We start from the raw sequence: 27,901 nt of genomic DNA, 5'->3' as shown, positions 1-27,901 counted from the left end.
CACACACACCCCCTCACCCACACACCCCCCCCCCCACCCCCCCCACACACACAACCCCCACACACACACCCCCACACACACACCCCCACACCCCCCCCACACACCCCCCCCACACACACCCCCCCCACACACCCCCCCCCACACACACACCCCCACACACACACCCCAACACACCCACCCCCACACACACACCCCCACACCCCCCCACACACACACCCCCACACCCCCCCCCACACCCCCCCCCACACCCCCCCCACAACCCACCCCCCACACCCACCCCCACACCCCCCCCACACACACCCCCCCCCACACACACACCCCCACACACCCACCCCACACACCCCCCCCACACACACCCCCACACCCCCCCCCACACACCCCCCCCACACACACACCTCCCCACACACACACCACACACACATCCCCCCACACACCCCCCACACACACACCCACCCACACACCCACCCCCCCACACACCCACCCCCCACACACCCACCCCCCCACACACACCCCCACACACACACACCCCCCACACACACCCCCACACACACCCCCCCACACCCCCCCCACAACACACACACACCCACACACACACCCCCCCCACACACACCCCCCACACACACCCCCCCCACACACACACCCCCCACACACACACCCCCCACACACACAAACCCCCCACACACACACACCCCCCCCCACACACACACACCCCCCACACAAACACACACACACCCCCCACGACACACCCCCCCCCACACACCCCCCCCCCCCCACACCCCCCCCCACCACCCCCCCCCACACACACACCCCCCACACACACCCCCACACCACCCCCCCCCCCACACACACACCCCCACACACACACCCCCCCACACACCCCCACACACACCCCCCCCACACACACCCCCCCACACACACCCCCCCACACACACCCCCCCCAACACACCCCCCCACACACACCCCCCACACACACACCCCCCCACACACCCCCCCACACACACCCCCCACACACACCCCCCCACACACACACCCCCCCACACACCACCCCCCCCACACACACACACCCCCCCCACACACACCCCCCCCACACACCCCCCCCCACACCACCCCCCACACCCCCCACCACCCCCCCCACCACACACCCCACACACCCCCCCCACACACACCCACACCCCCCCCCACAACACCCCCCCACACCCCCCCCCACACCCCCCCCCACCCACACCCCCCCCCACACCCCCCCCCACACACCCCCCCACACACCCCCCCACACACCCCCCCCACACACACACCCCCCACACACACCCCCCACACCCCCCCCCACACACACCCACACACCCCCCCACACACACCCACCACCCACACCCCCCCCACCACACACCCCCCACACCTCCCCACACACACCCACACCCCCCCCACACCACACAACACCCCCACCCCCCCCCACACACACCCCCCACACACCCCCCCACACACCCCCACACACCCCCCCCACACACCCCCCCCCACACACCCCCCCCACACACCCCCACACACACCCCCCCCACACCCCCCCACACACACCCCCCCACACCCCCCCCCCACACCCACACCCCCCCACCACCCACCCCCCCACACACCCCCCACCACACCACACCCCCACACACACACCCCACACACACCCCCCCAACACCCCCCCCACACACCCACACCCCACACACACACACCCCACACACCCCCCCACACACACACCCCCCCACACACACCCCCCCCCCACACACCACCCCCCACACACACAACCACAACACACCCCCCCCCACACACACCACCCCCCCCCCCACACACACACACCCCCCACACACACACCCCCCACACACACCCCCCCCCACACACCCCCCCCCCCCACACCCCCCCCCCACACACACCCCCCCCCACACCCCCCCCCCACACATACCCCCACCCCACCCACCCCCACACCCCCCCCCCCACACCACACCCCCACCACACCCCCCCCCACCACCCCCACCCCCCCCCCACACCACCCCCCCACACACCCCCCCCACACACACCCCCCCACACACACCCCCCCACACACACCCCCCCCCACACACCCCCCCACACCCACCCCCCCACCACACCCCCCCCCACACACACCCCACCCACACACACCCCACCCCCACAACACCACACCCCCCCCCCACACACCCCCCACACACACCCCACACACACCCCACACACACCCCCCCCCACACACCCCACACCCCCCCCCACACAACACCCACACCCCCCCCACCCCCCCCCCACACCCCCCCACACCCCCCCCCACACCCCCCCCACACACACCCCCCACACACACCCCCCACACACCCCCCCACACCCCCCCCACACACACCCCCCACACACACACCCCCCACACACACACCCCCCACACACCACCCCCCCACATACCCACACCCCCCCCCACACACACCCACACACCCATAACCCCCCCCACACACACCCCCCCACACCTCCCCCACACACCCCTCCACACACACACCCTCACACCCCACCCACACACACACCACATACTCCCCCCCACACACACCACGTACACCCCCCACCCCCACCACACAACCCACCCTCCCCGCACCCCCCCCGCGCACCCCCCCCGCACCCCCCCCCGCACCCCCCCCGCGCACCCCCCCCCGCGCACCCCCGCACACCCCCCCCCCCGCACACCCCCCCCCGCACACCCCCCCCCGCACACCCCCCCCGCACACCCCCCCCGCACCACCCCCCCCCGCACACACACCCCACACACCCCCCCCCCACACACACCCCCAAACACACACCCCACACACCCCCACATCCGCTCCTACACCCCCACACCCCCCCCACACATCCACTCCCACGCACCCCCCCCACACCCACGCACCCCCCACACCCACGCACCCCCCACACCCACGCACCACGCCCCCACACACCCCCCCCCGCATCCCCCACACACACGATCCGCATGCCCCCTCGCCCCGCACGCCCCCCCGCCGGACTCATCCCCCCCAATCCACCCTCAACATGCTCTATCTCAACCAGCCTACTCCCCAAGCCCCAATCCTCACCCAGTCTTAACATTTATCCTGTACCCCCACCCAACATCCTATCCACATTGCCCTTCCTCTCGTTTTCCCTGTCTCCCCTCTGCCCTCACTCACTGCCCGTCCAGAGTGAGCTGGGATTTGCCCCTGCTCCCTTCCCCCTGCCTCTCTGTGTGATCGTGTCTAACTGCTCACTCTGCTTCCATTCTAGACCTTCCCAAGGAAAGCAAGGAGCCAAGATCCCGAAGAGACAACAGGCGACCTGATATTCAGTTTTACCAGCCTGGTGTTTCCAGGCTGAGAAACAACAGGCAAAAATCATCACAGCCAGAGACCTCTGGAAAGGAAGAGACGAATGGCAAAGATCCTGGTGCGAATAAGGAAGTTCAGTGCCAGTCTGTGCCAAGGAGGAGCTGCTCCTTGGCTGCTGAGGGTCACAGCAATGGTGCAAGTAATCAGGGAGGTGTCAACAGGAACGGGCAGCTAAATAGACATGAGGAGGACGATTCAAAGTGGGCTGAGCAGCAAATTGAGACAAGTACAAACTCTGATGCTGTTGGGAAGCAATTGAAGAAGGTCAAGAAACCGGATCGTCAGATTTACCAGCCAGGCCGACGTGTGCAGGTGCTGGGCAAGCAGTCAACCAACAGGCCGTGCAGTGAAGAGCTGGTGAAGAAAGTAGAAGAGTTGAGGCTGGAGGACGACAGTAACAATGTCTCTGTTGAGGAAAACACTGAGATTGATGAAGGTAAAGACAGTTGGGGAAACAAAGAGAAGACTCAGTCACCTATTGACGTGAACATTAGCAAAAGAGAAAAGGGGAGAAGAGGGGGAAGGAAGGAAGCTGCAGCTCAGGGGAATAACTTGGCAGCAGAAGCTGAAGACAGTCGAGTTGTTCGATCTCAGGCCAGACCAGAGAAACCTGGAGGTCCCTCAAAGCGCTACTCCAGGTCTGACAAGCGTAGGGGGCGTAACCGGACGTGCAGTACAAGCTCTGCAGGGAGCAACAACAGCTTTGATGGACCATTGTCCCAGCATGGAGCTGCTGATGGAGAAAGGAAGAAAATTGGAATGAAGGAAAGGAAGACTGCTTCAGAGAGGAAAGAAAAGGTGCGACCTTGCAAACAGGTTTCAATCTCGAGCACTGATTCTTTAGAAGATGACTATGCTGAGGAGATCAGGAATCGGACCCCAGTGAAGAGCCCTGAAAAACGGAAAGGTTTTGAGAAAGAGCGGTTGCTCAGCAGGAACACTGAGGACTCGGATCCCTGGAATAGGGAGAGTAAAACTGCACACAAAATTAGGATTGACAATGAAGCAAGTGGCAGGACCACCGTAACGCTGAAGAAAAACTCTGAGGAAAAGAGCAAAGGGAGAGGCAAAGCAGGAAGGCCTGAGGGCAAAGCCAACCAGTCAGGCAGCAAGCCAACTGAGAACTCGGAGAAAAGGGAGAAAGCTGGGGAACCACGAGGAAAGGGTCGCGGCATCTTGGTCCTGCCTGCTAACACCGATCTATCGTCAACAGCACCGGGCTCTCCGGATTCTCCACAGGTGGGGCCAAGGCTTCTGTTTGGGCGGAACTCACGGAGTCGAGGCCGTGGTGGGACATCACGGAGACTGTGGGATCCCAATAACCCTGATCAGAAACCTGCCCTGAAAAGCCAGAGTGCTCAGCTCCACTTCCTGGACACCGATGATGAATGCAGTTCATCGTCCCAAGGAGAAACCTACTCATCCTACACACACCCAACACCTGCAGCATACTACAAATTCCAGAACTCAGATAATCCATATGGTTACTCCAGAGCAGCGGTGCCTGGCCCTCAGTATCCCTATGGTCCTTACACAATGCCGTACCAGATCAGTAGCAATAACAATATCTATCCTGCAACATATTACCCGAGTTACCCAGCTCCCCAGTTTCTCTCACCTTTCCAGGCTGGGCAGCTGAACCCAGAAGACATGGAGCAGCAAGTACGGACCTTGCAGCAACAGGAACTTGGCAAGCTGCTGCGGATGGCAGACAATCAGGAGCTCCAACTGAGCAACTTGTTATCCAGGGACAGCATCAGTAAAGAAGGACTGGAAAGAATGGCCCAGCTCAGGTGAGTATACCCCCCCTTACCCCCTCTGCCCCCCCTTTCCCCTCCCCTCCCCCCTCTGTCTCTCTCCTTTCTCTCTCTCACACTGGTTGTCATTATGGGCACCTACCCCAGGATCCAGTGAAGCATCCTGCTGCTATCCTTCCTGGTTGCTGTGTTTGCGCTGTGTGTTGAGGCCATTTGGTCAAACTATCCCCCTCTCCTTCATTTTACCACAGGATCCCTGGGATGAGTCAGACAGCATCAAATAGCAGAGATCTTAATTTCCCATTTTACATATGGTCAGCTTTTAACCTGATCAGTGAAACTTTGCTTCAGGTTAAGCTCTGACAGTGGAGCAAGCAGGATCAATAGGGAAAAGTAAATTTAACGTTGTGGTCAGAGCTTGTTTGTACATAGGATCGCCATTAGATGGGATGGTTTCAGAATATCTTCGCTGTGTTTTGGGAGAATTGTGGGGGTCTTTGTGTCAGGGAGGCCAGTGGCCTCCCTCATTTCTGTAATTTGTTTCATGAAACTGACAGACATCAGGAGTGAAGGTGGAGTTTTATCTGCACTCTGTCCAGACCCCTCCCTCCTGTTTCTGTCCCAGTTGTTTCACCCAAGCTGCCCGTTCCCCGGGCTATCTTCGTGCCCTTGCCTCATGTGATGTAGGCAGTGCTGGCTAGGCTAGTATCTCTGATTATCCTGGAGAAGGATGGTGGTGAGCTGCAATCAGAGTCTCTTGTCTTTAAAAAGCTCTCAATAGATATTCCTTCCCTCTCCTCTCTGGGTCTGTCTTGTGGCTACTTTTTCATTGTTGATATTGGGGTTCTGTTCTATCGTGTACCATCAACAGCTCAAACACAATTCCAATGTTTACTACCCCATTGCTCAATTCTCAGCACAGCTAACCTTCCCCCGATCCATCCCAAGTCAGTGACACCAACTCACTGTCCCCTTAAATGTGTGTATTTCCATTCAGGTATCTGACCATTTTGTGCAGAAAGCAGCGGTTTAACCTGAACTGCTGCTTTAGTTGAGTTGCCGAGATGGAATGGTGAGATTCGGTTTGAGTAGGTACCTGCCTGAGAGCAGTAGAAGCTGTTCGTGGCTTTTGGGAAGTCCAGGACAGTCTTGTTCAAGCCCATTCCAGAGCTGCTGCTGCTGCTGCTGATGATGTCACCTGGATGTTTACCTATTGCCAGAAGCAACAGCGTGCATTTATATTGTGCCTTTAATATGGTAAAACACTCCAAGCTCTTCACTCAGACTAAACTTGACTCTGAGTGAAAGGAGATGTTGGGCCATGTGACCGAAAGCTTGGTGAAGGAAGTCGGTTTTCAGGAGGGTCTTTAAGGCAGAGGCAGAGGTGAAGATGGAGAGCTGTGAGCTGAAGACAGCTCAGGATTAGGAGGGCAAGGCCATGATGTTATTTGGAAACAAGGATGAGAATTGTGGAATCAGGCCATTCCTGGACCAGGACCCAGTGTGATGAGTGAGCATTGGTATTGATGAGAGGAGCAGAACATGGGGGCAAGTTAGGATTTGCACGGGGGAAGGTTAGCTGTGCTGAGAATTGAGCAATGGGGTAGTAAACATTGGAATTGTGTTTGAGCTGTTGATGGTACACGATAGAACAGAAAAACGAAAGACATACTGAAAATGGCAAGGGGCTGACTAGGACGTGTCTTGTGATTGGGGTGGAAGGGTGTCTGCAGCTGGGATTGGGAGGAGGAGTGTCGAAGTGTGGTGCTGGAAAAGCACAGCAGGTCAGGCAGCATCCGAGGAGCAGAAGAGTTGACATTTCAGACATAGGAATGTGGAGGGACAAGGGGGCTGAGAGATAAATAGGAGAGTGGGATTGGGGTTGGGGGGGGGGGAGGTAACTAGGAAGGCGATGGGTAGATGCAGGAGGTAAGAGTGGTAGGTTGGAGGGGAGGATGGAGCAGATAGGTGGAAAGGAAGATGGACAGGGAGGACAGGTCAAGAGGGCGGTGCCAAGTCGGAGAGATATTGTACCCACTGCCCTGTGGCCGACCACTTCAACTCCCCGTCCTGCTCCTCCAAGGATGTGCAAGTCCTGGGCCTCCTCCACCGCCAAATCCAAGCCACCTGCCAATTGGAGGAAGAATGTGACCCTCCAACCACACAGTATCAACATCAACTTCACCAGCTTTCTCATCTCCCCTCCCCGCCCCCCCCATCGCAGCATTAACCCTCCAATTCTGCACTGCTCTGTTGCACTGTTCTACCTGCCCACCTTCCTTCCCACCTATCCGCTCCAACCTATCACAATCCACCCCCGGGGGGAGGGGTGGGGGGTGTCACTGTGGGGCTGGGACAGGGAAGGGTGTGTCACGGCGGGGGGCAGGTAGTGGGAGGTGGGGGCTGGGACAGGGAAGGGGGTGTCTCTTTGGGACTGGGCTCTCTGGGTGTGAGACTGGGTGGTTGGTGTATTAACATTGTGATGTGGTGCGTAGTTTTGTGTCAAATAAATTGCATTATTGCACAGCATTCTGAAGATAAGGAAGCCACTTTCCCCTCTGTTTCTCTCTGGCATAGGGCAGAGATTCTGCTGCTGTATGAGCGCTGCATCCTGACTGACATTGAATATTCAGACACCCAAAATGTGGAACAGACGATGTGGAAGAATGCCTTTTATCAGGTTATCGAGAAGTTCCGGCAGATGCTGAAAGAACCTTCTGGAGAGAATGGTGATGAAATCAGAGGAAAGCTTTTGAGTTTACTGGATCAGGTGAGGGGATCTGATTTTACAATTTCTATTTCATTTTGTATTTTCCCAATTGACAAGCAGCTCACTCACTATCGCCCTCCCAACCCCATGCCGTTGTGATTCTGTCTTGTTCCCAAGCCCCCTGCTGTCCTGTGCTACCACCGTCCTCCCGTAGTTAACTAACCCATGGTATCACATACTTGTTTCTGAGTGTACGCCCCAGAGAGACACTCACACTGACCACCAGTTTGAAGATTGAGAGGACTTGTGCACTACCTATAAAGGCCTTTCTGGTCTGACAGTCACCCATTCCCCCTCTGTCTTCACACTTACCTACATAACTCTGGAGTTCCAGCCTCTGGGGCAGGGTAGTTCTGTGCACGACCCCACTCCCTGCCTGTATATCCGAGAAGGGAGGGAGTCTCCTTTGTGTTTGGAATTCTATGGCTATTCAATGGAGAACCCCTTGGCACAGTTGACAGCTGGTGACAGTGAGGATTCTGGCCAGACTGGGGTTAATCCAGGGTTTGCTTCTGTTTTTAGGGGACCAACTTCTTTGACAGCCTCCTGCACAAGCTGCAGCTGACGTACCAGTTTAAGCTGGATGACTACATGGATGGGATGGCCATCCGCAGCAAGCCGCTTCGTAAAGTGGTAAGTACAGACGGGCAGTTTGAACTCTGAGCACAACTACAATCACATTTTCTGAGGAAGGTCACTGGACCTGAAATGTTAACTCTGATTTCTCTCCATAGATGCTGCCAGACTTGCTGAGATTTTCCAGCAATTTCTAGTTTTGTTTCTGATTTACAGCATCTGCAGTTCTTTTGGTTTCCATTCCCATTTTACTTCCTGTTGAAAATTGGTGACAGGGAATCTAACTCTATATTGGAAACCAACACCCATTCTAAACATAAATTTGTTTTCAATTGAAAGAAGTGATGAGGTCAGGTTGCTTTAATTAAAAGTGCATGAAGCTGTGTGAACAATGCATTCAGATTGACGCCATTGATAAATCCCATACATTGCATCAGGTGTGGCTCCATTTAGAATCCCCAAACTACTGAAATAGGTTATTTGGCCCATCAAGTCTACACTGACCCTCCATAGGGCATCCTATCCAGTTCCAGCATCCTATCATCCCCATAACCCCACATTTACCAAGGCCAATCCACCTAATCTGTACATCTTTGGACTGTGGGAGGAAACTATACCACATGTTGGAAACCCACACAGACACAGGGGGAATGTGCAAGCTCCTCTCAGTCAGTCACTAGAGGGTAAAATCAAAACTGGGTCCCGGCCAGCACTAACCATTAAGCCATCATGCCACCCTGTGTCTTTGTATGTTTTCAATCTGATTGTTTCCCACTTGCAAGGTTTTGTCAGATTTTTAATCTAATTCCTTGGCAATAGACTGCAGGAGAACGGGATAAATACTCAGCTGAGAGCTTGTTCTTAATAGTAAACATGCATGGTGCCCTGTGTCTCTCTGTGTTGTCATCATTGGAGGTCTCCAGTGGCCCATCTGTTGGATACTTGCTAACTTAATTGCACTTAAACTGAAATACTGTAAAGACTCAGCTCAGGCCATCTCTATGGGTAATCACTTCCTGTTAATATTTGGGTTGATGATTGTTTGTCAAAATGTATTGCCTTCAGCATGAATTGCTTCAGCATATTTTAGAAAAACCCATTTGATACTCAACGCTGTGTTCTGTACAATTTCCACAACTGCCTTAAAATAAAATGCAAACAGAAATTGCTGGAGAAATTCAGCAGGTCTGGCAGCATCATGCAGAGCACATAGAATCAAAATTGAGAGCCCAGTGACCCTTCTTCAGAATGGAAGAAAGGTCACTGGACTCAGAACATAAACCCTGCTTTTTTTTCCACAGCTGCTGTCAGACCTGATTTCTCCAGCATTTTCTGTTTGTGTTCCACAGCTGCCTTGATAGATACTCTGACTGCATTCATTATAATGTTTTCTACGGATCATGTATTGATGTGATAATGGTCCTGTTGGTTGTTCTTGTTGAATTCCAGGTGAAATATGCACTGATCAGTGCCCAACGATGTATGATCTGTCAGGGAGACATTTCCCGCTACAGGGAGCAAGCCAATGACACCACAAACTACGGCAAGGCTCGCAGGTGCTGTATTACTGTCTGTTTAATAAGAGATGGATATGGAACTAAACTGCATCTCTCGTCCTGTTTATTGATGTTTTAATTTCCCTCCAGCTGCTGGCCTCTTGTCTGTCTTTACCAGGTATCAGCTACAGGAATAGCGTCGATTTGTCCTAAGCGTAGGCTCCAGGAAGGTGGCTTTAGTTTAACCTTTATTCAATGCCCCATTTTTTCCATTTTCTTAATGGTTACAAGTAGTCAGGCTTTAACATTGTTTGTGTACCTGTTTTGAAATAGTGGCTGTGATTCCTCAATTGATAAGTGATGCTCACAGTCAGCCTGGGGCTCCATTGCAATAAGAGAAGACTGTCCAAAGTATTTCATTTTTAATTTATCATCGAAAAGTGGCTTTGAATTAATGCACAGCGAATGTCCAGTCTTTCTAATTCAAAAATAATTGGCGAGGACACTGGGGCAAACACCCCCTGCTTTTCTTTAAGATAGTGCCGTGGGATTTAATGAGAGGCGAGGCAGGGTCATGGTCTCACTTGTTGGAAAAATGTTGCTTCTGTTAATGCAGCAGTTGCGCTGTATCACAGTAGGAGGTTGTGTTGAAGTGTCTAGAGTGGGACTTGAGCTCACAATATTCTGGCCCAAAAGTGAGAGTGCTCCAGCTATGCCTTTGCTCACACCCGCCTTGCTCCTATAAGCCTTAATAGTCTTCCAAGAAAAATAAGTCTATTACAGTTTTGACATTTTCATTTGAATCTCAGACTCAAAACCATTCTGTGTGTGTGTGGGGGGAGGGGGCTCCAAATTTCTGCTGCTCTTTTGTGTGATATGTTCCCAGCCATTAGTCTGAGAAGAAGCAAAAACAGAAAAGCTCAGCAGGTCTGGCAGTATCAGTGGAGAGAAATCAAAGTTAACGTTTTGGGTCCAGTGACCCTTCCTTGGAACTTGAGGCGTTGCTTCTGTGCCCCTCCAATTCTGTGTAACCGAGAGGCACCAAGTTAGTATTGTCAGACACTGGCATTCACATGCAGCTTCACTTTGTTACCTTGATTCACACAATTCCTGATTGGTTTCAGAAACTAAACCCAAACATTTGAAGCTTATGGGCTCAGCTCTATTGTAGTTATGTTTGAAATGTTTTGCTTTGCTCAAGGTAAATCTGGCGACATAGGAGCAGATGTAAGCCATTCTGTGCCTTGAACCTGGTTAATCTTTTAACTGGATCATAGAATGACTTGTATTTCAAGTCTGTTTTAACCTGCCTTTGATCCACATTCTTTGAAACATTTATATCTCAAGCTTGAAATTTCACCGGATCTGGTATGAGACAACTGCACTGTCCATCAGCATCGTGACAATCTCAACAACTGCACTGTCCATCAGCATCGTGACAATCTCAACAACTACACTGTCCATCAGCATCGTGACAATCTCAACAACTGCATTTTATGTGAATGCAGAGCAATCATTTTGAATTGTTTCTTTCAAAGTTTTCCACTGTTTATTCAACAGCCTTTTAATTAACCATTCATCTTGTCCAACTCATACCTACCTAACTGGCTCTGGTTAGGTTTAAGATATTTTTTAATGTTTGGAGTATGTCACTTTTAAACTTAATATGGAATGCAATTGTATTGTGATCATAATTTTTTGAGTGGATCTTTTATGATGAGTTTACTAATTAACCTTGTCTAATTTCACAATACTAGATCTGAAATTAATTGGTTACTTTTGACCAGCGTGGATATGATGGGCCAAAGGGCCCTTTTATGTCGATCTCTATGCCTGTATGAAATAGTGGTTCCATCACATATTGCTCGAGGAAGCTGTCATGACATTTCAGGGAATCCCCAGTGTAAGAACATTCAACTTAAAAGAATTTCCATATACAGGTGTAATTTTAACGATTCTATACATGGACATGTGGCTGAAGGACCTGAACTGAAGGGAATTTATATTTGCCAGGATTTGGTGTTGGAGAGACTGTTAGGTCTGAAGGCTGATGGTCTACATCCCAGGGTACTGAAGGAGGTGGCTCTAGAAATCGTGGATGCATTGGTGATCATTTTCCAGTTTTGATAGATTCAGGATCAGTTCCTGCGGATTAGAGGGTGGCTAATGTCCTCCTACTTTTTAAGAAAGGAGCGAGAGAGAAAGCAGGAACTTATAGACCAGTTAGTCTGACCTCAGTGGTGGGAAAAATGCTCGAGTCAATTATAAATGATGAAATGACAACACATCTGGATAGCAGTAACAGGATAGATCAGAGTTAGCATGGATGTATGAAGGGGAAATCATGCTTGACTAATCTGGAATTTTTTGAGGATGTAACTCTGAAGATGGACAAGGGAGATCCAGTGGATGTAGTGTACCTGGACTTTCAGAAAGCCTTTGATAAAGTCCCACATAGGAGGTTAGTGAGCAATATTAGGGCGCATGGTATTGGGGGCAAAGTACTAACTTGGATTGAAAGTTGGTTGGCTGACAGGAAACAAAGTATTGATAAATGGCTCCCTTTCGGAATGGCAGGCAGTGACCAGTGGAGTAAAGCAGGGATCAGTGCTGAGACCGCAGCTTTTTACAGTATATATTAATGATATAGAAGAGGGTATAAATAGTAACATTAGCAAATTTGCTGATGATACAAAGCTGCGTGGCAGGGTGAAATGTGAGGAGGATGTTAGGAGATTACAGGGTGACCTGGACAAGTTAGGTGAGTGGGCAGATGCAGTTTAATGTGGATAAATGTATGGTTATCCACTTTGGTGGCAAGAACAGGAAGGCAGATTACTACCTAAATAGAGTCAAGTTAGGCCCAGAGCACTCTTAAACAGAAAGAAAGCAAGATCTTTGAGTTTTAACCAAAGGGTAGGCAGGGTTCTCAGGTAATGATAATCAGTTTCTAGAAACCTCTGTGCTACTGTTATTTGAATTAATGATATAATTCTAAGCGTGTTGCTCTCGTGAGTACCAGAAAGAGGAGCTAAATTGGTAGCTAGTGTTGGACACCTGATCTGTTCGGAGTGGCAAAGCCAGCTGAGAATGTTTGCACACAGGGAAAGATGGCTGGTGGGAGGTCAGGCTGGCATTTACAACACTCCTGAGATCATCACTACTCAGCTCTTAGTGGCTGATTGACATCAACACAAACCCACCATCTAGGACAGTGAATCTGAGTAGTGACTGGCCATTCACAGTCTTGAATACATACAGCAGACTACCCAGTGAGACAGTCCAGTCAGCAGGGAGGGGATTGGATGAACTGTGGCAAAGCAAAGTGGGTGGGAAGAGAACAAAGGAATAAGAGTTGACCATGCAGACCACTGAGCCTGCCCACCATTCACTTAGATCAGAGCTTATCAACAACCACAACATGCTTTCCCACACTTTCTCCAGACCCATTGATGCCAATAGTCTCCAGAAACCTGTCTGTTTCCTTTTAATGGCCATGCTCTTCATTATTGGTCTTCTGCAACCCTCTAGTAGAAAATTCCAAAGATTTTGTTGCCCTCTGAGTAAAGAAGTTCCTCCTTATTTCAGTCTGAAATGACTGACCTTTATTCTGAAATAATATCCCTCACTTCTAGGTTTTCCAGCTAGTGGAAACATTCCAATGACCCTGGCTCTCATCCTATGCATATTTTGTTCATCTAAACTCAAGAATACAAACCCATTATACTTCATCTCTAATAAAACAATCCCATCATCCCACATTTCAATCTGGTAACCTTCATTGCACTCCCTCTTTGGCAAGCAGGCCAAAGCTGTAGTAATACTCCAGGTGAGCTCATAGAATCTCTACAATGTTGCACCAGGCCATTCAGCCCATTGAGTCCACACTGACACTGTCCTAGTCCTGTAACCCTTCATTTTCCCAGGGCTAATCCACCTAGCCTGCATATCCCTGGGCACTATGGTCAACCTACTTACTTTGCCCATTTTTGGATTGTGGGAGGAAGCCGGAGCACCAGAAGGAAACCCATGCAGACACAGGGAGAACATGCAACCTCCTGACAGGCAATCATCCCACGGTGGAATTGAACTTGGAACCCTGGTGCTGTGAGGCAGCAGTGCTAACCACTGTGCCACTCCTCACCAAGACTCCGTACAATTGCATCAAGACAGCTTTCCTTCTGTATTCCAATCCCTTGTGATAAAGCCCATCTTCCCTTTTTGATTGTCACACCTGCAGGCTGGCGTTTAGTGACTCATGGACTCATGCACTTCTCAACCTCTCACCAATAAAGGAATAGTCTGCCTTTCTGCATTTTTGTTGTACCCAAAGTGAATAATTTCCCATTATGTTCTGCCATGATCTACTCCATCCACTTTATGTGCTCATTTCCTCTTGAAGCCTCCTTGCCATCTTACTCATAATTAGTGTTACTTCCCAGTTTGGTGTCTTCAGCAAATTGAGAAACATTACATTCGGACTTTACATCCAAATTATTTGCATAGTTTATGAACAGTTGTGGTTTAAGCATTGACAGTAGCTGTACCCCACTGTCACAGCCTGCCATCCTGAGAATCAGTCATTTATTCCTTCTCTTTGCTTTCTATCTGCTATTAATTCAGCCAAGACTGACAAGATTAAATGCAATGGCCTTTTGTGGTGAGGGAGAATACTTTCATTCCTTTACAGCTGTGGGAAAACTTTTCAAATCTACATATTTGAAGTGGCAAAAGCTATCTGATCAGTATGTGTGGAGTAGAGGGGGTTGTTTGCTGTGCTCTTTATCTGACATGTTCTCTCTCCCCTCCACAGTTGGTACTTGAAAGCACAGCAGATTGCACCCAAAAATGGACGGCCTTACAATCAGCTTGCTATTCTAGCCATCTACACGGTGAGCTCCTTCGTTTGTACTTCAACACTCGCTAGAATTGAACTTTTGTCAGCAGCCCAGTTTGCACACTTTGTGACTTGAGTTGTTCATCCATTTATTAAATCATATCCCCTAATGCTTGTGTCTCTAGCTTTTCAGGGTGCCTCATACACACTGAAACAGAGAATGCTGTTAAGTAGGAAATGCAATGATTGCTCTGACCAATAATCATTTAATTGAGGTTTGATGGAGAGCTAAATACACCAGCACAACTGCCTTGCCTTCAGATGGTGCTATTGGATCTTCATCATGCATTCAAACAGCCATTTGCTCCTTGGTGTGATGTCTCATCACTCAGGGAGTGCAGCACCATTGGATGAGAGGTTTTCTGGATCAGAATTAAGCCAAGCCCCCATCTGCTTTTCTGGGGGGTATATTTTGAAGAAGAGCAGATGGACTATTCCTCAATCAACATCAGAAACAAATTATCTGATCTGTTTCACATTCCTGTGTCTGGGACCTTGCTGTGCATTAGTGTGATTTGTACACTACAACAGTGATTACACTTCATATGACTACAAAGTACTTTGACATTTCTGATGGTCACGTAAGGTGTTATTGAAGTATACTTTTTTTATGTGGATAGATTCTTGAAAAGTATGGGAATTGAGTTATGGGAAAAGGCACAGGAAAATTGATATGAGGAATGTCGGATGAACAGTGATCCTATTGAATAGTGTAGTAGGCTTGAGGGGCTGAGTGGCCTAATTCTGTCCCTATTCCTTATGGTCTTATGAATAAGAATGCAGCAGTCCAGTATGGCATTCAAACTTCAGTTTGGATTTAGTGACTACCTGTTTGAATGAGATTTGAGTTTGGAACTTGCTGCATAGTGGTCTTTGCTGTCAACTCTGTATCTTACAATATTTTTCACAATCTGTCCTGCCCTTTGGCTTCACTGTTGTGGAGTACCTACTGTACCCTGTGTGTGGCTCTGCTGACATGGTGCTTGTACAGCAGTGATCAGTAGGTGGCGGTGTGGTTCCTTTGCTGTCGTGTGATGGTGTCTGATTGACCGATTCTATTGAAAGTTGTTCTTCCAGATTTGAATGGCAGCTGTTTTGAAAAATGTTATTTTGAGTTTGCTGTTAGTGACTTTATGATGGAGAAATGTTTGAATCTCCTATAATAGGAATTTTCTGTGCAATTGCTCCCTTCCTGTCCTGAAGTTGATGACTGAGTGTTGGCTGCATTCTGGTGAGCAGACAGTGGTTGGTTAATACGCTGCTTGACCAGGGAGGATTCACAGCTGAGCAAATGTAGTCACTATTGTAAATGTCCCAGTAGGATTTGAACTGAGGAGACTGACTCAGGCAACTGATAACAGTTGGGCTGTAGACATTGTTAATTGATCTGTTCAAAGATGTTATGACACACCTCTGGAGCAAATGGGACTGGAACATGGACATTTTGTCTTGGGGATATGACCACTACTGCAAGAGCCCTCAAACATTGGTCTGTGTAATCCTCAGGCAAATATTAAACATCAGACAGCTGGACAGCAACTATCTGAATGAATTCTCTAGCTTACTCCAACGCTGCTGATTAACAGCTTTGTGACAGGATCAGCTGTGAAAATGGTAGCTGCTTTGACTAATGGATAGTTTCTTTTATCTGCATTTCTGCGTGTTGTATCAAGAAATACTGGAGAGGTAGAAAGCACATTTCCTGCTGCCTTTAACTTGCTATCAATAATTAGTGTTATACGCAGCTCTCTCTCAAAGTTAGTGTTTGTGGGGCCTGAGGGTTTGAGTTATAACTCAGAGACTGGATAGCCTGGGACTTCTTTCTCTGGAGCATAGGAAGTTGAGGGGTGACCTTTTTGACAGTTATAAAATCATGAAGGGCATAGATACAGTGAAATGCGAGTGTCTTTAGATTCCCTACAGTGTGGAAACAGGTCCTTCAGCCCAACCAGTCCACACCGACCCGCCGAAGAGTAACCCACCCAGACCCATTTCCCTCTGACGAATGCACCTAACACTATGGGCAATTTAGCATGGCCAGTTCACCTGACCTGCGCATCTTTGAACTGTGGGAGGAAATCCACGCAGACATGGGGAGAATTGCAAACTCCACAGACAGTTGCCCGCGGCTGAAATCGAACCTGGGATCCTGATGCTGTGAGGCAGCAGTGCTAACCACTGAGCCACCGTGCCTCCCATTTTCACCGAAGGTGGGGAATTTCAAGGTGAGGGGGCATTTTTTGAGGTGAGAGGAGAAAAACTTTAAAAAGATATAAGGGCAACTTTTTTACACAGAGAATGGTCTGTGTGTGGAATAAACTTCCAGAGGACTTGGTGAATGTGGGTCTAGTTATACCATGTAAAAGACATTTGGATATGTTCGTGAATAAGAAATGTTTGGAAGGATATGGATTAAATACAGGCAAGTGGGACTAGTTTAGGGATTGTGGTCAGCATGGACTGTTTGGACTGAAGGGTCTGTTTCTGTGCTGTATGTCCGTATGGATAACAGCCCTCAGAGCACAGGACTTGCCAATTTAAATGCATTGTAAAATGTAAAAGAACAAATTAATAAATAACCTGGGCTTATATACTCTTAAAACTTCCTCATGAGTGCCAGCTCTCGAGATAGAGGTCTGCATTTGATAAATGTTTATGATTTACTATACCTATGCACCATCAGGTCCCAAGCCTCTTTATTTTTTTTCATAATTTCTACTTCCTCAGTATTCATCTGATTCATCTTTACCTGATTGAAAATGGATGGCCTTCCACTTTGCCGTGTTGAATTCCATCTTTGATAGTTTTCCCACAACCTTTCACTGTCTCTGTGTAGCCTCTTCCTCCCATCTGCATTAGAGCAGTACTTCCCAACTTGGTGCTGTCGGCAACTTTGGTTGTATGACTCTTTCATCAAAGTCATTGATAGATATGGTTCACAGCTAAGATCCCAGTGCAAATCCTTATTGAGATTGGGCAAATCTGAGAAGAAAGCCAAGTTCCCTCCTGCTTCCCAAAGCGTTACCATGCCACAAGATCACCTCCAAATACATCCACGTCCATTTCATTTAAGGGACTCTTGTATGGAATGTTACCAAATGTAGGATCCATCACATTTCTTACCAGAATGGGCCAGCTACCTTGTTATGTGTTTTGCCCTACCCACTGATCGTCACCTACACTTTCTGTTGGGAAACCCAACTCTTGGGGATGATCAATAAAAACGATGCTGGACTAGACATTGAAATTTGGGAGTCTCCCATGGAAAGGGAGTCTATCCTGGAGTAATCTGTAATGCTGAAGAATTTCATTGAACAAAAGGGAAGTTTAGAATTGAAGGAAGAGGGAGGTCCAGCAGAAATGCTCACTTTTGTATTTAAAAATCTCATGTTTGCTATGTGGGATTAATGTACTTCATCCACTGGGTAATGTAATAAGTGTTGGGGTTTGTGCATGCATTGCAGAAATGTGAGTGACCCATGGAAATTCCCAGTGCTCATCAGTATTTGGAGGGTTAATGATGCAGAGTATCTGAAGTGCACCCAGGAGAGTGGGTTGGTATGCAGCCATCTCATTGTTACCAAGTGTTGTCATCTGTGCAACCACCGTGGGAGAGTTTAAACCAGCAAGATTCATGCTGTGAAGCTGCAGCTATGGGCCAGAGTTTACATTTTTTCATATAGGCACATTTACAGTGACTTTTGCCATTTCTTGGCTGAGTGGTGAAACAGGGCACTTGACAGCAGTGAGATTGCTTTTCCATCTCTTCTTTCTGTTGAGCTCATACCCCTGGGGATATTGTGCATGCTTTTTGTCAAGTAAGTATGGAAGGGTTTTAGTGCTGATGTGTGGAGGAATTTGTTATTTTTTTGCTGGCAGGTCCCTCTCAGCGGATGGAGGCAGAATAGAGAGCGTGGCTACTTGAAGGGAGGGGAAGATGTTATTGCCTGATTGCTGATTCAGGTGTCCTCTGTTTTGATGCTTAATACAAACTCTGTGTGGTTAACCCTAGATTGTTTGTTAGGAAAGGAGGTGCCCGTTTCTGTGAAGTATTGTATGGAGCAGGGTATCAACAGTCCAGTCCCTATTTTGAGGTGTGAATCCAGTTATCCCTGTACCAGGACTTGGTTTGAACCCTTGGTCCAAGTACGAGGATGCTGTCCCCATGTTCCAAAATCGCTACTTGGGGCAACAGTCTGTCAGAGCCCTTCAGAATGCTGGTTCCTCTCCAGGCGTGCAGCTGGTTTTGTCCCCTCTCCCTTCTCCACTGCACCAAGGACTGATGGACTCTGATCGTCTTGGTCCTGTGAGCTGAATCCTGCAGGGTTGTTTAGCACCTGGCTTGGTGCATTTGCCCTGACAGCTGCTCTTGCAGAGAGATTCCCCTCCAACATGGGAAGGAATTGTCAGAGTGGAATGTAAGCAGCAGCGGTATCTGACAATCCTGACACTGCCTCAGTCAATATTGCTAGTTAGTTATTGATATGGTCATTCCCTCAGTGCTCCAGATAGCTAACAGTATTAACTGTCATTTAGGCTGTTCAATTCTTCTCTCTTTGTCTGAATGTGTGTCTGTTGGGGTCTCATGTATTTTTCTGCTGTCCTTGTCTTCCTTTGTTCATACTCCCGCTGTGACTCCATCTCGAGTGTGCTCAGAGTGGAGGAAAAGCCAATTGCCTGGACCTTTCTCGGATCAGTGGGCATCTTTAGACTTTAATTGATAAGTGACTGGCTGTGCACGGCGTGTTTGCAGGGGAGAGCTGCTTTAATGTGGGTGCAGTTTTAAATGTGTAATTGAGACACTGAGGTTCCTGATGTAGGTACATTGGCTTCTCTTATCCCAGTGGCAGAATATATCCACATTAAAATCTAGGATTGAAAGTCTGTGCACGAATAAGTTTCCAGTGCTGATGGTCTTCTAGACACAAAAATTGTGTTGATGTGGAACTCCCCTTGTGTTTCTCCAGCGATTTGCATCAGAATACTGCTCCCCACGGTACTAAAGTGACAGATTTTCTCTTTCCCGTGTGGCCATTGTCTGAGGGAGGTTGGCAGGTTCAGGTTCTCAATGCTGTTGACACTTGCCCACTGGGAGCTGGGTGGAAATTGCTTTGTGCTCACTTCCTTCACATTCTGACTTTATGGCTGTGTCACCTGGTCCCTGCAGATTCATTTTCAGCCTTGGAGAATTCTGAATTGCATCCATTTCTGTATATTGTTTAAGTACTATATAATCATCATCACATGGGAAGTGACAGAAATGCGCTGTTGTCCCCAACAGTGTGAGGCAGTATACAGACATACACCTTGGAGAAGTAGGCCATTCAGCCCCTCATACCCCCTCTACCATTCATTAAGGAAATGGCTGATCTGTTTGTTTGGAATCCCACGTTCCCATCTACCCGCAATAACCTGAGCTTCTTGTTGAGCAGGGAATCAATCCACCTGTACCTTAAAAATGATCAATGACCCTGCCTCCACTGCCTGTATTTATGTTTTTTGATCAATGACCCTGCCTCCACTGCCTGTATTTATGTTTTTTGAAGTCTCTTGATCTCGGTCCAAAATGGACAATCTCTAATTTTAAGGCGGTGCCCTTTTGTTCTGAACTAGCCCACAAAAGGAAGTATCTTCTCCACATCTACCTTGTCAAGAGCATTGAGGATCTTTTACACTTCATTCAAGTCAGCTCGCACTTTTCTAAACTCTAGTGGAAACAAAGCCCAGATATCCAGCCTTACCTCCTAAAATAATCCACTTATTCCAAGTATCATCTTTTAAACCACCTCTGAACTGTCGCCAATGCATTTATATCTTTCCTTAAGCAAGGAGACCAAAGCTGTACGTAGTACTCTGGATATGGTCTCATTGATGCTCTGTACAACTGAATTATATCGTCATTACATTTATGTTCAATTTCTCTGATAACAAAGCATGCATCCATTAGCCTCCTTAATTACAGTACTTGCATACTAATGTTCAGCGACTCATGCACTAGAACACTGCACCTTGGAATTGTGTAGTTGATCTCCATTATGGTAATACTTTTTAAAATTCTTCCTCCGTAAATGAACAACTTTACATTTTCCCACATTGTACTCCCATCTTTCATACTTTTGCCCACTCACCCAACTTATGTATATCTACCTGCAAGCTTGTGTCTTCACAACATAACTTACTCCCTTTCCTGGTATTTTCTGTGAATTTAGCTAACATACCTTTACTCCCCTCCTCTAAGCCATTGATATAAATTGCAAAAAGTTAAGGTCTAGCTCAGATCACTGTGGAACACTCTCAAGGTAAACTTGCAGGTTGAGTCAGTAGTTAGGAAGACAAATGCAATGATGGCATTTATTTTGAGAGGATTTGGATATAAAGGCAGGGATGTATTTCTGAGGCTCTATAAAGCTCTGGTCAGACCACATTTAGTGCATTATGCGCAGTTTTGGGCCCCATATCTCAGGGAGATATTAGCCCTGGAGCAGGTTCCGAGGGGGTTTATGAGAATGGTCTCTAGAATGCAAAGCTTAACATATGAGAATGTTTGAGGACTCTGAGACTATACTCGATGGAGCTGGGAAGGATGGGGGATCTAATTGAAACTTATAGAATACTGAATGGCCTGGACAGAGTGGATGTTGGGAAGGTGTTTCCATTGGTAGGAGAGACTAGGACCCGAGAGCACAGCCTTAGATTGAAGGGCAGACCTTTTAGGGCAGAGATAAGGAGAAACGTCTTCAGTCAGAGAGTGATGAATCTATGGTGTGAAGGTCAGGTCATTGAGTATGTTTAAGACTGCGATAGGTTCTTGAATATCAAGGGTTATGTGGAGAAATCAGGAGAATGGGGTTGAAGAAGTTATCAGCCATGACTGAATGGCAGAACAGATTCGATGGGCTGAATGGCCTGATTTCTGCTTCTGTGTCTTGGAGACTCAGACTCATGTCCTGCCAATGAGACACAGACTCAATTATGCATACTCTGCTTTCTGCCTGCCAGCCAATCTTCTATCAATGCTGATGTTTTACTTAGTAAATCATCAGCTTCTACTTTGTCCAAAAACTTTGTGGTACATTGTCAAGTCCATTTTGGAAAGCCAAATGCAGTACACCCACTGGCTCCCTTTTATCCTTCAAAGAACTCCAGTTCAAATTTGGTTAGTCATGAGTTCCCTTTATTAAGACCATGCTGACTGGCTGTAAAAAGGCTGGAGGAGTTGCATTACTGGTTAAGGAGAATGTCACAACTGTACTAAGAGAGGATACCTTGGGGGCCTCACCATTTACTCTATGGGTAGAACTTGGGAATAAGAAAGATGGTTTCACTAAGGTGGTGGGCCTCCCAGTAGCCAGTAGAACATAGAGGAACAGGTATGTAAGCAGATCATGGATGATGTAAGGTTGTTGTAGTGGGTGAGTTTAACTTCCTCAGTACTAACTGAGACTCCCTTAGCATAAGGGGTTTAGATGGGACAGAATTTGTTAGGTACTTGCAGGAGGGTTTCTTGAAATCATGTGAAGATAGTTCAGCTGGGGAAAGGGCTGTACTAGATGTATTGGGGAACGGGCCAGGCCAGAGGTTCAAGATTTCGGTTGGGGAGCATTTTGAGAACAGTGATCATAATTCTGTAAATGTTAAGGTTGTTATGGATAAGAATAAGACTGGTTCTCTGATGAAAGTGCTACACTAGGGGAAAGACTAATTACAACAACATTAGAAAGGCACTGCTGAAATTAGATTGGGTGCCTGTTTGAGCATACCTCCACATGTGGTAGTCTTTCAAATTTGATCAGAGTTCAGGACCTGTATGTTCCTCTGAGGATGTAGGCAAGAATGGTAAGATTTGGGAACTTTGGATGCTGAGATAATGAAAGGTTAGTCAAAAAACAAAGGAAACGCATGTAGGTTTCTGGAATTGAAGTCAAACAAAGGCCATGAAATATACTTGGCAAGTAAGATTAAGGAGAATCCCTGGGTATTTTATACATATATAAAGAGCAAAGAATGTAGCTAGGAAAACCGTACTCAAAGATAAAGGAGGCGATTTATACATGGAACCAGAGAAAGTGGTTGAGGTCCTTAATGAGCACTTAGCATCAGTATTCATTAAGGAGAAGGACTTTGATGATGCTAAGATTAGGGGGAGATGTGTTGATATTCTGGGGCTTGTCAGTATTAAAGAGGAGAAGGTGCTGGGTGTCTTGAGAAATGTTATGGTGGATAGGTGACGAAATCTGTCTCCGGATCCTGGAAGAGGCATGGAGGAGATCGCTAGGACTTGAACAGAGATCTTTGTATCCTCTTTAGTCACAGGTGAGGTCCCAGAAGAATGGAGAATAACCAGTATCCTTTCTTTGTTTATGAAGGGAAACAGGAATAACTCAGAAAATAATGCATCATTGCTGGGGAAATTCGGGACAAAAAGCATTGGATGCTGAGGGGCGAGTTGATAGAAGTGTACTAAATAATGAGAGGCATGGAGAGTCGGAGTCTTTTTCCCATTATGACCGAGTCAAATACAAGGGGGCATAGGTTTAAGGTGAGAGGAGAAAAGTTTACAAGAGATGTGTGAGACAAGTTTTTTTACATAGAGTGTGATAGGTGCCAGGAATGTGCTGCCAGGGGACGTGGGAGAAGCAAAGATGATTGCAATCTTTAGGAGGCACTTAGACAGACACATGAACAGGCAGGGAATACAGAGAGATACAGCTTAGTTTAGAATGTTTAAAGTCTGGTTGAAGATTTGTAGCTCGGGTGTCCGTTGTTGTGGTTCTGCTCGCCGAGCTGGCAGTTTTTGCTGCAAACGTTTCGTTCCCTGGCTAGGGAACATCATCAGTGCTATTGGAGCCTCCTGTGAAGCGCTGCTTTGATGTTTCTTCCGGTATTTATAGTGGCTTGTTCTTGCCGCTTCCGGGTGTCAGTTTCAGCTGTAGTGGTTTGTATGTGGGGTCCGGGTTGATGTGTCTGTTAATGGAGTTTGTGGATGAATGCCATGCCTCTAGGAATTCCCTGGCTGTTCTCTGTCTGGCTTGTCCTATGATGGTAGTGTTTTCCCAGTCAAATTCATGTTCCTGGTTGTCTGAGTGTATGGCTACTAGGGATAGCTGGTTGTGTCATTTTGTGGCTAGCTGATGTTCATGGATGCGGATTGTTAGCTGTCTTCCTGTTTGTCCTATATAGTGTTTTGTGCAAAAAAACGGACAGATAACCAAAGCGGACCAGCAAAGAATGAAACCTGAAAGCAACAACACCCCCAGATTCTACGGACTACCCAAAGTACACAAACCAGACATCCCACTCAGACCCATAGTATCACTACCAGGGACACCAGCATACAAACTGGCCAAAGAACTACAACAAAAACTGAAACACCTAGTCAGCGGATCCAAACACTCCATAAAATCAGCACAGGAATTCTTGGACATCATCAGGAATACGCACATAGACAAAGAAGAAACCATGGTATCATTCGACGTGACGGCACTGTTCACTTCAATTGACAAAACCCTAGCCAGAGAAACAATAGCCAACCTACTGGACATACATAACAGAACACAGGAGGCCGAACCTATCAACAAGGACGGCATACTTAAACTACTGGACCTGTGCCTCACCACACACTTTACATTCAACAATCAGATATACGAACAAATCAACGGAACACCCATGGGATCACCAATCTCGGGACTCATAGCAGAGGCAGTTATGCAAAGGTTAGAACGTACATCCCTACCACAAATCCAACCCAAACTCTGGGTCAGATACGTCGATGACACCTTTGTAATCATCAAAAACACAGAAATAGAAAAAACACACCGAATCATCAACGCCACACTCACAGGAATACGATTCACGAGAGAAGAGGAAAAGGATAGCCAACTCCCATTCCTAGACGTGTTAGTAGAGAGAACACCCAACGGAGAATTCACCACAAGGGTACACAGGAAACCAACACACACAGACCAAGTCCTAAACTATGAAAGTAACCACCCCAACACACACAAACGAAGCTGCATCAGGACACTATTCAAAAGAGCCACAACACACTGCAGTACACCAGAACTGCGAAAAGAGGAAGAGGAACACCTATACAAGGTATTTGCCAAAAACGGATACCCACGCAACTTTATCACCAGATGCCTAAGAGATAGACCACGGAACGAGGACATGCCACAACCAAAAGGACTAGCCACACTACCATACGTCAGGAGCGTCTCAGAACTGACAGCCAGACTACTGCGACCCTTAGGACTCATAACAGCACACAAGCCAACTTCCACACTCAGACAACAACTCACTAGAACAAAGGACCCAATAGCCAGCACGAGCCAAACTAACGTAGTTTACAAAATACCATGCAAGGACTGCACAAAACACTATATAGGACAAACAGGAAGACAGCTAACAATCCGCATCCATGAACATCAGCTAGCCACAAAACGACACGACCAGCTATCCCTAGTAGCCATACACTCAGACAACCAGGAACATGAATTTGACTGGGAAAACACTACCATCATAGGACAAGCCAGACAGAGAACAGCCAGGGAATTCCTAGAGGCATGGCATTCATCCACAAACTCCATTAACAGACACATAGACCTGGACCCCATATACAAACCACTACAGCTGAAACTGACACCCGGAAACGGCAAGAACATCCATCAACAGACACATCGACCTGGACCCCACATACAAACTACTACAGCTGAAACTGACACCCGGAAGCGGCAAGAACAAACCACTATAAATACTGGAAGAAACATCAAAGCAGCGCTTCACAGGAGGCTCCAATAGCACTGATGATGTTCCCTAGCCAGGGAACGAAACGTTTGCAGCAAAAACTGCCAGCTCGGCGAACAGAACCACAACAGTTTAGAATGGCATCACTTTAGCTTAGACATGGTGGACCAAGTGCCTGTTCCTGTGTTGTACTGGTATATGTTCTTTCTGATTATCTTGAATTTTTCTGTATGTCCATGTATAACTTCCTTGATGATTAATTTTAAAATCTCTCCCGTGATAGACATCAAGCTAACTGGCCAACTGCTTCTCTCCCTCCTTGATTGAAGGGGATATGTTTGCTGCTACTTAATCTGATGGATCTTTTCCATAATCTAACAGATACTATCTCCACCACCTCATTAGCTACATTTTCTTTGTAAAGGCAGAAGCAAAATATTTGTTCGTTGACCATTTCCTTATTATCTACTACAAACTCTACAGTTTCACTCTCTAGAGGTCTAATGCTCACATCACTCACTCTTTCCTGTTAAAATAACTGCAGAAACATTTGCTATCCCTGTTTTTGCATTTCTAGCTAGCTTCCTGTCATGTTCTAATTCATTTCAGCTGATTAATCTTTTAGTCATTGATTTGAATGATTAAGAGCAGAATTAATATCCTTCTGATTAATTCCAGGATGATGACCTTCCATGTGATGAGAATCTAGCAGTCTCCCAGTACCAGCTCCAGTGACTAAGTGAGATCTGTCCTGATCTAGAATCACAGAATGCTAATAAATTACTTGTTTTGGCAAAAACATGTGTTTGTTCTTGTGAAAAGAGCAGCGAGTTTTTCTGGTGTCCCGGCAAACATTCCATTCTAAACTGACATTTCCCTAAACCATTAATTGGTCTTTCTACCACTCCCATTTGTTCAGTCATGCTGTGTAAAATGGCAGTGATGCTTCCTTTGGGTAGAGCTTCAGAATAAACGGGCACCAGTTTAAAACTGGGATGAGGAGGAATTTCTTCTCTGTGGGTTGTCAGTCTTTGAAACTCTTTGCCACAGAGTGCTGTGGATGCTGAGTCCTTGTGTATATATAACGCTGAGATAGAGTGATTCTTGATCACTCAGGAAATAAGGGTTACGGGGAAAGAGCAGGACAATGGATGTGAGGAATTTTGGATCAGCTGTGAGCCATTGAATGGCAGAGTAGACTTGAGGGGCTGCATGGCCTCCTCATGTTCCTGTTTCTTATGGTCTTAGAGAGTCACTGCATCTCTTTGGATATGAAGCGCTCCAATGATGTTATTAAGGGATAGATGAAGTCTGTAACAAGAGCTTCAAGTTAATCAGAACCCAAACTGTTGCTTTGGAGATTTGGTCTTTAGCGTAATGCCTCAAAATAAACTATCAAAGTTTGGAATGTGCTAGTTCTTTGTGCCACTAGATGTCAGTGGTTCATGAGATATGTAATGCAGGATGTTTTTGAAGCGTTGATGAAAAATTATTGAACCCACTAGTTTATTAGATTTCACATTTAAAATAGGATAAGGAATTTGATCTCCTGACATTAAAAATCATAAGCGTGTGATTGATGTTGAGTTAGTGTCATGATCTTGCATGAAATCTAAAAGGTTTTTTGTGCATTTGTGAGAATAGTGAAGTCTTTGGTGTTGAGGCTCAATGTTTTCACCTTACATGAGGCGTGTGAAGTTCTATGGAGTGGATGTTTTGAGGGTGATGTGTACTATTGCTGTGATCCATGGCATGTCAAGTCTTAGCTTGGTTTTTGTACTTGTAGCTAGCCAATAGCTGTTGTCAGGATTGTTTTCCATACTTGTGATGCTGATCAGTGCTTTCTAAAGCTGAACGTTTAAATACACCTCACAAAATAGCTAGGGGCCATTTTGGGGAGGTGAGGTGTCAGGAGGGCTGCTTTATTGTATTTGTGTTGGGTCTGATAACTCTGAGCTTTAGTTCTCAGGAGTAAGCCAGCCAGGGGTAAAATGTCCAGTGGTTTTTATGAACTTGCATAATTTATGACTAATAGATTTCAGTGAAAATAAAGTAATTGTGGGAATGCTCAGTAATTGAGTTCAGCTGAGCTGTGTCTATGTTTTAAACTGGTTTCATCTTTGCTCCTTTTTTGATTTTTTTTAAACAGAGGCGGAAGCTGGATGCTGTCTACTATTACATGCGGAGTCTTGCTGCCAGCAATCCAATTCTTACAGCTCGGGAGAGTCTGATGAGCCTCTTCGAAGAAACCAAGAGAAAGGTCAGTCTGTTACTCAGTGCAGGGAGCAAGCTGG

General features: G+C 47.5%; 1 protein-coding gene across 1 annotated transcript in view; it reads left to right on the top strand.

The window, feature by feature from the left end:
• Positions 1-27,901, top strand: part of smg6 (SMG6 nonsense mediated mRNA decay factor) — a 412,281-nt gene that overhangs the window by 425 nt on the left and 383,955 nt on the right. Inside the window, exons 2-7 of the mRNA XM_060848421.1 lie at positions 3,268-5,161; positions 7,703-7,895; positions 8,418-8,528; positions 9,921-10,027; positions 14,781-14,859; positions 27,757-27,867. Coding sequence (XP_060704404.1) covers positions 3,268-5,161; positions 7,703-7,895; positions 8,418-8,528; positions 9,921-10,027; positions 14,781-14,859; positions 27,757-27,867 — 2,495 coding nt within the window. The remainder of the gene's footprint in view (positions 1-3,267; positions 5,162-7,702; positions 7,896-8,417; positions 8,529-9,920; positions 10,028-14,780; positions 14,860-27,756; positions 27,868-27,901) is intronic.

This window comes from Hemiscyllium ocellatum, chromosome 31 (genome assembly GCF_020745735.1).
Source record: "Hemiscyllium ocellatum isolate sHemOce1 chromosome 31, sHemOce1.pat.X.cur, whole genome shotgun sequence".
NCBI lineage: Eukaryota > Metazoa > Chordata > Chondrichthyes > Orectolobiformes > Hemiscylliidae > Hemiscyllium > Hemiscyllium ocellatum.
This window is presented reverse-complemented; position numbering and strand designations above follow the sequence as displayed.